This window comes from Rhopilema esculentum, chromosome 13 (genome assembly GCF_057945365.1).
Source record: "Rhopilema esculentum isolate cy_ngs chromosome 13, ASM5794536v1, whole genome shotgun sequence".
NCBI lineage: Eukaryota > Metazoa > Cnidaria > Scyphozoa > Rhizostomeae > Rhizostomatidae > Rhopilema > Rhopilema esculentum.
Window position 1 is genome coordinate 11,768,432 of NC_142827.1, and position 14,411 is coordinate 11,782,842.

The following is a 14,411-nucleotide window of genomic DNA, read 5'->3' on the forward strand; positions in this document are numbered from 1 at the left end:
TGTTTGACTTTGAAATTCGAAAAGCCTTTTGCTAAGTACCTTTATAACTTATCACGTCCAGTCGGCTCAATACCATAGCAACGTTTTACCACGAATACGGCAGATGAAATACAAAAAAAGGAGGCTCAATTTTTCATATCATGTAGCCCGAGCTGCCAAAAATACTTGCTAATCAGACAAATAAGTCACATTATGAGTACAAAAGGCAGAAAAGGCTAGCTATTTAACACTAGGGACTAGGACTAGAGTTTAATGAAGGCTAACTACCGTAAATCCTCGAATCAGTCCCCTGGGGGCTAATTTATTTTTTATATTTTTGGATGGGGGCTTATTCGAGGGGGGCTTAAAAAGTTATTGTAGACATTAAGGAGACATTATTTAAAGAACTCGTTTATTTTAGTAGGAATTTTTTATGAGAATTTAATTAATTATTACCAAAAGTATGATTTTTTTGGCAATTCAATAAGACGCTAAAGGCAACCTCAGATGGCAAAAATCGTCAAATTGATGGGTCAAGTTCGAGAATTTATGGTAACAGTGGGGCCTAATTCGAGGGGGGCTTATTGAGAGTTTATAGCTCTATGGTGGGGGCTTATTCGAGAGGGGGGCTTTTTCGAAGGGGGGCCAATTCGAGGATTTACGGTATTTAAAACTAGGGGCACAAGGCAAATGAAGGCTAGCTATTTAACACGAGGAACTAGGGCACAAGGCAAATGAAGGCTAGCTATTCAACACTAGGGACTAGGGCACAAGGCAAATGAAGGCTAGTTATTTAACACTAGGAACTAGGGCACAAGGCAAATAAAGGATAGCTATTTAACACTAGGAACTAGGGCACAAGGCAAATAAAGGCTAGCTTTTTAACACTAAGAAATAGGGCACAAGGCAAATGAAGGCTAGCTATTTAACACTAGGAACTAGGGCACAAGGCAAATGAAGGCTAGCTATTTAACACTAGGAACTAGGGCACAAGGCAAATGAAGGCTAGCTATTTAACACTAGGAACTAGGGCACAAGGCAAATGAAGGCTAGTTATTTAACACTAGGAACTAGGGCACAAGGCAAATGAAGGCTAGTTATTTAACACTAGGAACTAGGGCACAAGGCAAATGAAGGCTAGCTATTCAACACTAGGGACTAGGGCACAAGGCAAATGAAGGCTAGCTATTCAACACTAGGGACTAGGGCACAAGGCAAATGAAGGCTAACTACTGCGAGAAATGGAATCCTGTTCCAGTTCGTGGTAGTAAATGTCTAAATGGAGAACGGTGCCCTGGAATGGGTTCAATGAAAATATGATCTAAAAGGCCTCCTTACCAGGACATTAAAACGGCAAATTTCATGGAACAATACATATTTAAATAAACAGTCTACAGTTCTTAGTCTCTTTCAAACGAGAACTATAATTTAATGAATGCACAATCTTGTGAAACTCATCTACCTTGTTGAGTTAATCTTGCAATCTGATTTTTTTTATCAGTATAGACTAGGGGCGGCGCCAAGAAATTCAAAGTGTTGATAACATTATTAGACTAAAAAACCAACTTTTGAAAAAAACGCACTGAAATGCTTCACGGTATTTTATGCCTATGATTTTATTGGAAAGGGCGGCGAGAGTTTGTCGGGAGCCTTAGGTATATCCAAAGAGTGGGCGAGCAGAAAATTTTGCGAGTGAAGCGAGCAGTAATTTTTAGCAGCCACGCCCTCTAGACTAGCTTAAAAAATAGTTCAGAATATTCTTTGCGGTCCTTTTTTGCAAACATTTTGCTATTTTTAAGGCATGGTTTTTTTTGCTTGATTAATTCCAGTCTTAAAATGGAATTCGTTACTTTATGGGACACCATAGACCCCGGCTTATTTCTTTCAAATAAAGCAATACTGTAAAAGGATTTATCGCAATATTCTTTTCTTCTATTTCTATTTTTTCTATTCTTTTAATTCTCTTAAAAACACTATTTTGCAAAAAAATTGGGGAGGGGGGGCTGGAGCCCCCCAGCCCTACACCTGGCGCCGCCCATGTAGACTAAAACACGATTGCAATCATAAAAACGATTTCATAAAAAAACATCACTCAATCGAATATCTGTATGTTCATGGACACCGAGGAACACATTTAGTCATCTGACATCTTTTATTGTTTCGGGAACGTGAGAATTGTCCATTGGTTGCCAACACAGCCAGATTTAAATTTAGGTTCATGTTCAACTAAAAGCATTATTTCCAGTCATTCGTCCAGAGCTTGTGGTCCTTCGCTGTTTCTTTTCTTCTGGGACATTGAATCGTCTCCTTACCTGCAAAATATTTTCTCATATGATTTCATAAAAGCTTTTCAGTTCTCAATAGCAATACGACTTCACTTTACGCATATCTAGTGTATCAATATGTTTACCAAAGCTTGATGAATCCGAGAAACCTTTGTCTCAAAACCTGAAAATCCACTTGGTTGAACATCAATGTTTCTAATATTTCTGTAACCATTACCATGTCAAGAAAAGCTGATCTTGTATGATCAATTTGATTTTGTGACTTTCAACGATCGCTAGTGACGAAAGATGATTTCCATACAAAGACTCGAAACTGTGGAATGATCTAAGTACAGCCGTGGAGAAAGTGTGTTAACCCATTTGAAATAATAACAACCAAATCTTTAGCATTGCTTCCTCAGTAAACTTCTATATTTTATAAAGATTTGTATGAGAAACAATTTGCACAATGATATTTCTATTATTTCAATACTTGCTTCAAGAAATGATCATAATCTACGGAAATGAAAATGAGAGATCCGTCGTTTTTAACATAGAAATAGAAATGATGCAGTCTTTTATGGACTGCAGTTTCACCCAACTACAGTTTGACATTTTTCAATTGTGATTTCATATTCCTGGTGATATAAGTTAGCAATACTTGGCATGGTCTTGGGACAGGTTTTGAAATTATGAATGAGTTTGTAGATGCATACCCTTGTGTACGCTTCACCATAAACCTTTATGATATTACTTGCATCTGATACCAAAAGCCGACTTCCAGATTTGTCAAAAACTGTTGAAAATACGCAAATTGGAACTTCTTGCGACTCATATACTCTTGTTCGATGGATCTTCTGAAATTTGTGACCACTTTTCCAGTCCCATAAGTGAATGACTCCATTTGAACCTTATAGAAAAATCAAGAATGAAAACAGATATCAATAAATGTTGGAGACTTTAAGGAGCAAATCTAACTAATAACATTGATCGGTTACGCAACGGAAGTGATATCTTAAGTATCCTATCTTAATTTCTTGTGCTTTATATGACCATTGCATTGCTTATATTTTGAATGCAAGTTTATTTTGTCGGATGTTCATGACGATTTACAACGATTAATGCAGAATTGAAAAAATTGCAAATAAGAGTGCTGATAATTTATTTTTGTTTCGGAGTTTACTGCATTTGAATTTTTTCGTTGCATCTTTAAGAAGATCATTCTTTCCAGTTCACCTCTCAAAGAGTAAAGCATATATAAAGAAATAAAGAAATGCTAGTCCCACCTGCAGCGACCAACGCCCCTTGAGGATTCACCGAGATGCAGTTTATTGAAATGTCTTGCGGTGTGATTTCCTTCATTTTTTCACCGTCTGGCATGCTCCAGTGAATAATTCTCTCAGTTGAAGCTGAACTTATTACTGGCCTGCAATTTCAAAATAAATTTGATTAAATATTTCCGAGAACTTCTGCAGGAAAGTTTTCTTCTTCAAAAGGAAAATATTTATAGAATGATAAAACAGAAACTTACTCTTCTGGGTGGATGACAATTGATCTGACACTTTTTTCGTGGCCTGTTAGAATCTGGGTGCAACGACCTTCGCCAATATCCCATATGCGCATCGTACTATCATGGCTACCACTCACAATCTTAAAAGCAACACAACAGTCATTTGAAAAGGTTAACATAACAATTAAATTTCAAGTCTTAAAATAAAGATAAGGAGGAAGGCGATTTGATTGATTTTATGCTGAAATAACCGCAAAGGTGCGGAACTAGTCTTGCGCCCCACCCATTACTGAGCTATTTGCGAGAAGGGCTTACGCAAGTTTTGCCATCTAAACTCTCAATTTCTACAGGTTATTGATATTCAGCAACGATGTAGAGGCTGAAGGGACCTTTTGGTCTGTCATTTTGCCAATTTTGTACACTTCGCAATAGACAATTTAATTTTGAACGAATTGAAATATTTCACATGAAATATTTTTGAAAACATGAAGTCGATGAAAAAATAACACTCTCTTTCGCTACGACTGCATTTAGCCAAGAGTCTATACTTTGAGCAAAAGTTTTCAGGTAGTTCCTCTCTTACATAGCTCCTCTTGCAGGCAGTCCTTCTCAAAAGCAGCTTCTCTTTCTAACAAAATAGCGAGTGCTTCTGTGTCAGCCATTCATCTGCAAATAGAATTTCAAAACCGTAAAACAGTCGATGTCTGCTTACCTGTCCGCTGTTTTCTAAAATTGCAATCGAAGACACGCTGTTCATGTGGCCTCGCATTGTTTTTATACACTTCTTCTCCCGCGTGTCCCATATCTTGACGTATTTATCCCTACCGCAGGTCACTAGCAACTCAGCCTGCCTGTACATCCCCATTGCATAAATAACAGAGCTTTGGTCAGGATAGTGAGTGACAATCTGGAAAAAATGGTACGAGTATCTTCAAAAATCAGTTTAAACATTTTACCCAATATTCCTGTAAGATTGCCATTCAAGTGGCCCTGAATAATGACAAAAAGTTAACAATCTTTTTGTGGCACAAAATTTAAAAAAATGGCTTTGGAAAAGGCAAAATTTTAGAACATACTTAAGCTTTTCGTCTGACTCTCTTCAGTGTATAAAACGTCAGAACATAGATCAAAACACTTCGCTAGGAAACATACATACCCATTTGTGGATCGAAATCGGTGCCGATTGCCTATTGAAAATGTTACCCATGGAGTTTAATGGGTTTACTTGTATCAAGAATTCATGAAGACGGAAATCAAAGAATCAGATCCGAGAATAAGGTAAATGGGAACTTAACCGAAAAGAAATCCCATAAAGACCCCGTCAAAGACGTTTGAGATCTCTCAGTCTAAAGGTCCTTATAAACATTCTTTTTTGAATATATTCAGTCCGGGTTTTATTGAAGGAAACACCCTTACCCTGTTGACTTCAATGTCAGTGCAGAGGAGCTGCCTGTCATCGGCAGCTGAATAGATGAACCTGTGACCGCTGCTCCCAAAGGTGAGTGCACGAACCCCAGCTTTGTGTCCTTTCACTGTCAGTCTGCAGTTGCCATTGTTTAGATCCCATATCTGAAAAAATAGATTTATGACAGCAAAATGAGGGGGTTTGGAAACGAACGAACCGAGCCACAGGGACGTAAAAGGTACTTTTCAAGCCTACTGCCATTCACTTGAATTCCTGACATTGGTTTACAATAGTCAACCAGGAGAAAACAATTTCCATACAAGGAAATCATTTGCAAAATAGGCAATGGTTTCAGTAAGAAAAAACAGTCTTTTTATTGTAAAAACTAAGGTATGACAAAAAATACCTTGATAGTTTTATCTGCTGAACCAGATGCAAACCAGCGATTTCTTGGCTCTATCGCCAGCACAGGAATCGACTCTTTGTGTGCAATTATTTCCTTTAGGGAAAACACATAATGTCCTGTTACATGCTTTTATCATAAATCGATCCTTGGTTTCAACAAAAAGGCAATAATCAATTGGAAGGGCAATAATCTTATAGAAAAACACGAGGTCTAATAAATATTTCAAGCAAGCATTACTGTAGATAAAAATTACTTGTTTCAACTGCCAGGGTGGATGCCATCTCGGTTTCTTTCCTTGCTCATCAGAAGCTTCCGAAATATTTGCCCCATCGTCTATGTCAATGTCAGTTGATACTGTCTCGAAAGAATTTCTCCGTCGTGGCTCGTCATCTTGTTCAGAAATGCTGTCTTGCTTCTCATAAAGATTACTTGTTTGGTGAACGAGGAGTTCATCGTCAATGAGATTGTTTCGGGTCTGTGGCAAATCTCGCCTCTTGTCTCTCGCAAGAACCTGACTTCCTATAACGTGAAAGACTTTGTTTCTCAATAGTTACTGTACCGATTTAACTTTCGATTTAATTTTACTACATTTTGGTACATTTTATACGTACATTTTACTATATTTGCGTACATTTAAGAAAAGATTGAGAAATGACATTCAACCTGTTACCATGGTCTATAACTATGCTGTTACGCTGCATTTCAATGATGTCATCTCGCATCTAGCAAGATATAAATAAGTTACAGCAGATAACGCTCTTTTCGATAAACAAACTTAGGCCCTAAGATCTATGACAAATCCTAGGTTTAATAAAAAGTAATAAAACTAACAAAGAATATTTATATTTTTAGATTTTAAAAAAAATATTTTTAGAATTTTGATTTCAATAATAAATTTTGAAAAAACTCCATTGATTGACTTCAATTTAGTCACATGAGCACTGGCACATTCTCCATCAAGACACTGTATTTTGGTCTTCGTGAAAATATTTACGAACAACGGTGATCCATTAGGCTCTCATTCGTCAAAGAAAATTTTGCACATTTTGTGATTTTCCAAAGTGTTTATTTCAGTTATATGATACAAATTCAAAAATTCTAAAAGCAGATTCTTATGAGATCGTTTCTACCAGCTCTTTTTTGTTGTTGAAGACTTTAAAGTGCTTAGTAATCTGCTTAACAAGACTAATAGAAATGTAAACTATCACCTGAACTTCCTGGCCTAATTGCTCTTGGCAAGGTAATTGTTTCTTTGGTGTTCAAATCAAAGTATGGCAAAGAGGGTGCCGAAAATGTCCTTTCTTGGATTGAAAGATCAGCTTTTAATTCCTTAAGCGGTATTGGCGGGAGTCCATAAAACTCTCGATTAGCATAGCCAGAGCGACGAGATGGACTTTGCGAGATTGCATTTCCTTGAGCCAATTCATCTTCTGTGAAAAAAATAAAAAAAATCGAGTTCTAAGGGGGCAGCCAGCCTGCAGTTATCTTTAATGATGTACCAAGTGAAAATATATGTTGATAACTTAATACCAAAATTTCAATATCAAAGAAGAAGAAGTGCTACATCTTAATGATTTATCTCTCAAAATCTCACACAAGTGATAAATGTCAATATTACTTCTTGTTGAAGGTCATTCTATTGATTAAATCACACACTTGTGTGATGATGGTTATGATGGTTAGAAAAGCAAGAAAGTAAGATAACTAACGATCTGCCTCTTCTCTTCCATCTACGCCATTACCTTCTCCACTCTTAAACGCATCTTTCAATTCGGTTGAATCTGTTGGCTTTATTTGTCCAAGAGATCTAATCCTAGAGTTCCTTCGCACCTCATCAACAACATTTCCTTCTGAAAGACTTCGTTGAGCCTCAACTTTTTGTGATTGTCCTTTGATATTCTTTTGATTAAAATTGCTCTCCGAACAGCTTCGTTTTGAATCGGCCTTTTGGGTTGAAGTTCTTGGGGATACATCTCCTCCCTCTTCTGCACCAGTTGCATTTCTTGATGCACTTTTAACAGGATTTTTAGCTTGATTGTTGCTTTCATGGATGTTGTTGCCATTTATGGGAGAAGCATTTCCATCAAGCTGACCAGCAGAAGAGGATCGAGAGTTTTTCTCCAGCTCATTCAATAAAGCATCGTCCTGGTCGTCCTCACCACCATTTTCGTCGTTCTGGTTACGTGCCTGTACTGTTTGCAGACGTCGCAAAAGTGTGTCTAAAAACATTTCGTTAGATTCAAAATGTGCTCAACTGTATATTCAAATTTTGATCACAGGTATCCGATTTTTTGTCAAAAATTAAGAAAGTGCAGTAAAATATTCAATCGAATTATGTTGGGGCAAATGCTTACCTTTCCTGGAACGAATGCTTTGCTTGCTGCCAGTGACAGAATTAGGCATCGAAGAAGGCCGTGATTTTTTGTCTAATTGCTCAGGTTTAGGGTCACCAGCAGAATGACAGACTGGAAGTGAGGCTGCACTACCCATTGAATATCTCTCAACTTCTTGCATTACCTCTTCCAAGGGCACTTCTGCCTCACTGCTGCAGAAGATGTAAACATCAGGTTAAAAGGTGGCATTGTGCCAGCTTTTTACGATAAAAATGATTGTTTATAAAAAGTAATTATTTATAAAAAGCCTACCTAAATGTACATTATACGTTTTTCATAATCTTTAATTTCAGTAGGTAGCTTTTGTCATATTCTTTGACCAATAAATTCAATGGTCTCTGTGCCATATGTTTTTTGCACTAGGCAAAGATAATGTTGCTGTTTGCTCGAAATTCATATTTTAGATTACTAGTCACAAAAACATCGTCTATAATGCTATTCGATTCAGGTTACTGACAATTTGATATATCTCGAACCAGAGCAGCTGTAAATTTCTCTGGTAAATAGACACTGATTTTGTTTTAGTTAATAATTGAACATAATTGGAGGAGCTATCTTTGCATATGATTTGAAGTGCACGTTCATGAATCTTGTGAATAACAAAAATGAGGCATTATAATGATGTCATTGTTAGAACTAGCTGAGGTGCATCCATAAATGTTGATATGCGTTTTAGAACATTAAGTTTTTTACTGGCTTTTTTGCAGAGGTTATCAACATAAAATAGGAAGCTTAGCCTTTTGTCTAAGGTTACTCCAAAAAGTTTCTCTTCGGTGCTCTCTTTTATCTCAGACCCACAGATGCTTACAGAGTCCTCTTTATCCTTTTTCCCAAAAATTAGAAGATGAAATTTTTCTTCGTTCATTTTCATGTAATTATTCTCAAACCATTCATTTACCGTTCATTTTCATGCGATAAAAAGCAAGCGTCTCTTTCGAGCGATTCTAATACTACGTCCAGATCGGATCCACATGGGACGATAGTAGTATAGTAGTAAAAATGTCGTTAATGTAAATATTGAAGAGCAGCGGGCCTAGCACTGAGCCTTGTGGAACGTCCAATGAAGTATTTTTCCAGGTACTGAAGAGCTTTTTACTTCTACTTTTTGTCACCTTTCATACAAGTAGCTGTGTATTAGATTAAGAGCGCCTTTGCTGAATCCATATGCCAAGAGTTTTGCTATCAAGAGTTCTTGATTGCGGCAGTCAAAAGCCTTGAAAAGGTCCGTTGAAACCGCTCCAGCTTACCTTTTTTCATAAGAGATCTGAGAAAGGCCAAATTGGCTTTTATCATACGCTCATTAACTTTTAATATTTGAGCTAGAACTGTTATTGGTCGATAGCTTCCTTTCTGCAATAAATGTAGTTTCTTAAACACAGACGTAACATTACCATCATTTAATTCAAAAGGAAACGTTTCGTTATTTATGGATTGGTTGAAGGGTTTTTGTATTGTATAAGAGAAAATATCAGAATCTTCCTTTAGAATCATGTTATCGATATTGTCAGTCGGGGATGCCTTACTTTGCTATAGTTCTTGTTGTTTATGCAAAACATTTTCAGTTGTAACTAGCTGGAACTGAAATTTTGAGGATTTGCTGTACACTCTCCGTTATGAGGTTTATTCTAGGATAAGAATACTGTTTTATACTGTATTTTCTGATGGCAATTTCTACCAGACCTAACAATCCGTCTGCAGGATACTCAGTTTCGACACTATTCATAATATAAAGACTTTTCTTGAGCACTCGTTTAAATCTATTTGAATCGAATCTGCGATAATCTCTATACATAATTGTATGTGTAAATAGATGTACAGACAAATTAAATCGCTGCGTTAGCTGCAGCAATGGAAAGTGCTTCACTGCAGCGGTAACTGATCAATGTTCACCATCGGCTAGGCAATATATCAGTAAATATTCACGCTTTCTGCAGGCTGAGCAATAGAGTTAACAAACGATAAAATAGCGCTCGCAGTTGCAAAAAGAACACTCTTCCCAACATCAGTTCCTTAACATTTTAGAAATTCCAATGGACCTAAGATACAAATACTCCCAGTCGGTTACTTAGGCAACAAAATAAAAGTTTACAATTTTACATGAGATGTGTTTCCATGCTTACAATTAACATAAGCTCAAAGATGAAGAAAACCTTGAAATTAATTAGCGAAAAGATAATTTCTTGGTCACTTATTTTGGGAAAAATTTAACAGGCTTGACGAAAAATTCTGACATTTGCAAATTTACCCTTGCACACTATTTTCACCATTTCCATCTATTGATTCCTCGGGATTTTCTTCTTCCAAATATTCCGACTTATAGTCAAATTTATGCTGATCATAACAATGATTGTCATGGAAATATCTGTCTTGTTTCTTTGTAGGCTTCTCGGCCTTATTCTTTTGTGCAAATGCATAAAACATTGTGGCTATGGCCAAAATTTTCTCCCGAACGCAATCCTTGGTTGTCTGCTCTGGATGTTATTTGCAGGTATCCCACTATTCCTGCTGGTTCAGATTCAGTTTCAATACTAGGCAAGCATTCTCTATTCAACAACCTGCTTCTTGAGATATCGTACGATAAATATTAAAGCACATTTAATATTCATGCTGACAAGAAGACCCGGCGAATTGTTGACAAAATCATATCATGCTGTTTACGAAACTCTGTGTAAAACAAGCTGTATTCAAGACGAATATTTTCATCACGTGGGCTGGTTAGTATCTGAAATAGCTTGTCCTGGCAAATTCTTGCAGAATTTTGCACTTACCGATTTCTGCGATTCGATAAAGTTATTCATAAAATAGACCAAAAACTTTGGACAAAAACAACTTTGCTGAAACCGTCCCAGAAGCAAAATTGCATATCTAGACGACTTGTAAAACTCTCCCTACCGTCAAAAGTTAAAAGTTTTGATAAAAACCTTGAGAAATTTTGGCTTAGCTTCTTTTTTAGCTCTAGAAATTTTGGCTACCATAACGTAAGCCAGCTCGAATATGATGGCGAAAATATCTTAATTTAACATTGCAAGAAAATTGGTCTCATTGTCAGTAAATACTTCGAATCGATTGGACACTGATTCAACGTACATACCATCTGTTCCATTCTACTGAGATGACTCTCGAGGGAATCTCGTCATCCAATTTCGGCACTAGGTCTGGCGTGTTAAGAGGTCCAATATCTGCATAAAATAAGAATTTCCTTTTAAATGATGAACTGGGTATTTTCTACTTTCGAAGGCACAAGAGGTGATACATCGTAATAATTCAGGTTCTTCTTACATTTCATGGGGTGTGGAAGGTCTTAAAATTCATCTGCTGACGAATCACTAGCAATAAAAGTATACTATAAAACAAGTATAAGTAAAATTCAAAATCTCCTGTGAAATACAAACCAATGTGAAATATCCATTTGGAAACGAGAAACAAGAGAAAGTAGCTACTTTGATGATTTACGTTAATGGCACTGTCTAATTTCTAAGTGAAGTCCCACTGAACAGTCATTGGACAACGGTTGCATCTCTGTAGTATCAAGCAGTTGGAGATAAAGTGATTTTCTGATTCAATACAAAACATCTTATCTCTAAGTATAATGAATGGCGGTCTAGGGACGACAGGTTTTGTCTTCAATATGCGGTTAGTGGCATTGATAACAGAAAAAAATCGGATCCTTCACTTGATAGTTTCTGAGTCGTAGAATGGTTGTATCAATATACTGCTACGCAGGGACGTATAATTCATTAAGAAAGTAGAGGAGCACAGCCAGTTGAGGATACCTTGAAATTGCCCATTTCTCATCAAGAATTGAAATTATTACCCCTCTTTCTATATTAAAACCTTTCTACTGACAGCTAAAAATGGATCAGATCTCTTTGCATACTTACAAATAAAGAATCAAACAGAGCCACACTGTTCAAGAACACTCAAAGAATAGGAAAAGCCGTTTTTTAAAAAGGACCTTTCTAAATCAAAGTGATTTCGGCATGTTATTTCTCCTTCCCGGTTATCATGTGAACATGTTTCTAGACTTTTAGCCAATGAAGTCTTCGAGCAATCTAAAAAGAATCCTTATTACAGAGAATCTTATCAAGTAGAACTATACTAGGGAGGTAAAAGCGGCGTGGAAAGGAACTGGCCATCCTACCACACAATGCCGTGGCTCAGGACGATGCACCCTAACAGCGCATTCCCCAACGCTCGATAACAAATACAGGATTAACCGTTACCATTACTTTTTAGAACTTCACCAGTTTCCTATATCTACCCTTTTAATTCTTTAATTTAGAACTGTTTTTCCACTAGGTCAATCTGCCCGAACGATGCGAAGCGACGAATATCTACGCATGCGTTGTAAACAGTTCACGAGCGAAATCCATCGCTGCGTCTCTCCACCGCAGTTCGATCTGTTTTTTCGATCTTTTCGATCTGTTATAGAAACCTCATCTGAATTTTGCACTAAAATACTTCTTGTATCAACAACTGACACCCTAAATCGTTAAATAGGTGTCGTTTGAATGAGACTTTAAAGGTCGGTTTTCACTTGATTCGCTCTGGTCGCGCGACTGAGCAAATGGACATTTTGAACTTTTTCCTTCGCTGCGAATGCACAACCATTTGCTGAGTAGTTCGACTCAGTTGAACTACTGAGAGACTGGTCGCGCATTCGCAGCTAATAGTTCTTAGAATAAAAGGTTCTTCTCTGCAAGATTAACTGTAATTCAAGGCTGAAAGGGTACCTTGAAGGCGATTAGTTACTTCATGTTAACTGTTTGAATTTTTTTCATTGTACATTTTTGCATCAGGGCCGCCGGATGAAGGTTGGAACCGGGGGGGGAGGGGGGAGGGGTGGCAAAATGAATAAAAAGGGCATAAACATCTATTTTTGCGTAACATTTTATATTGCCAAAACAGGGCCGCCGGAGCAGGAGGCCACGGGGGCACATGCACCCTGTTTGAAAAAGGTATAAACAAATGCCCTTTTTCGATAAATCAATTTTTTCAATGCCAGATATTCTGCCTTTAGAAACTAAGTAAAATAACATAACTCTGGGCGTTGTTGGAGGACCATTCACTGGAATTTCCTTGAATCTTTACTTGGTCTTGATGCAAAAAAACTCAAGCTCCTGTAATGTATGATATCAACTGCAAAAGAGACTGCTATTTTTACGAGAAAATTTCCGTAGTATGTCTTCAGCAACAAACGCATTAGTGAGAGTTCCGCATCAAGTCCCCGGCGGGCACAGTCAGTTGGTCCAATGTATATCGTGTGTGTTCCTAAAAGTAGAAACTGGACCCCTATCTCTGATTCTGGGTTGATTGAAATGTGCCCTATTCTGTGCCTTTGCCAAAATTGTCTAACTCTTTTCACTGAGAATAGTCAAGCTTGAGCAAGAATTTTTTATATCAATTCATGTTAGAACCATTCTTTTTCTTAAACTTATGTTTAGGCAAGTTGAAAAGCAGAGTTCACTAAATATAATTTTAGCAACAATCCCTTATGGTTCCTGATATGTATTAACAAAATCAGACAGCTGTAAAACTATAACTACAACATATTGCCTACTTCACAACATCGTGTTAAAGTTTTTCTATGAGGACATAAAAAGGTTGTGTCCCTGCAATGAGTACATGCTAGCAAAGACTTAAACAAAGACTTAAGTTTCTTACCCAGGATTGAAACAATATTCAAGACTAGATGCTAAATTTGTTGTACTTTCTTAATGCCACTGATTTACCTAAAAAATTATCTGTAACATCATATCAGTAAATTCCTGCCCTTTTGTGTTTCCTCTGACTGATTAAAAAAGCAGATTCTATGCCCCAGAATTCTAGCTTTCAGACCTTCCTTTCTCGGAGTTTTTCGGAAATCAGATGTAATACGTTTGGCCAACTGACTGAGCCCACCGGGATCAAGTCTAAGGAGAGTTTAAAACTTGTTTCGTTCATAAGACTGATGAGATAAACCTAATCAATGGTGCAAAATTTTTTTTATGGCAGTGAAGAATGTGCTCGCACTTTCAGCAGATTGCGTGAAGATGCCTTAAACTTAAAATTTTGTAGCCTTTAAAAAATATTCCACGGAGGCGAGCAAATTATGTGTTTAAGTGACGATGGGAAGGGGCAAATACCAAGGAGGGGGGGGGTTAAATTGCTTAAATATATAAGTAAAAAATTAAAATGATTCTTCGACTGGACTTTCAATAAATCATAGAGACTGAAACTTTGCTTTTAAAGGGACAGGGATTGAAATTGGCAATGAAGTATATAAAGACTAGGAATTCAAAAATTCCATTCAGTTCATATTTTGGGTTAGATTTGTTGGTATGTTGCAATAAATCTGAACATTTGTTGAGAATAATTCGCCTGCCACAGGTATAAAAGAAGGATGTGTGCTCGCTTCTTACCCGGGGCAATGTCCACTTTCAGCAAAGACAATTCTCACTATGTCCAACGTGTG

General features: G+C 37.1%; 1 protein-coding gene across 3 annotated transcripts in view; it reads right to left on the reverse strand.

Annotated features, from left to right (window-relative positions):
- Positions 1–16: 16 nt before the first annotated feature.
- LOC135691696 (uncharacterized) overlaps positions 17–14,411 on the reverse strand; it is a 29,028-nt gene continuing 14,633 nt past the window's right edge. The window contains exons 6-17 of one of the 3 annotated variants that reach the window (XM_065209649.2): positions 11,049–11,136; positions 7,919–8,109; positions 7,307–7,783; positions 6,773–6,994; positions 5,818–6,083; positions 5,565–5,657; positions 5,170–5,322; positions 4,466–4,660; positions 3,775–3,893; positions 3,530–3,669; positions 2,960–3,153; positions 17–2,291 (exon numbers count right to left, since the gene is read on the reverse strand). In XM_065209649.2, coding sequence (XP_065065721.1) covers positions 2,202–2,291; positions 2,960–3,153; positions 3,530–3,669; positions 3,775–3,893; positions 4,466–4,660; positions 5,170–5,322; positions 5,565–5,657; positions 5,818–6,083; positions 6,773–6,994; positions 7,307–7,783; positions 7,919–8,109; positions 11,049–11,136 — 2,228 coding nt within the window. In that variant the 3' untranslated portion in view covers positions 17–2,201. Of the gene's footprint in view, positions 2,292–2,959; positions 3,154–3,529; positions 3,670–3,774; positions 3,894–4,465; positions 4,661–5,169; positions 5,323–5,564; positions 5,658–5,817; positions 6,084–6,772; positions 6,995–7,273; positions 7,784–7,918; positions 8,110–10,202; positions 11,020–11,048; positions 11,137–14,411 lie in introns of those variants that run through there. The other 2 variants (XM_065209646.2, XM_065209650.2) reach the window with 2 other exon arrangements.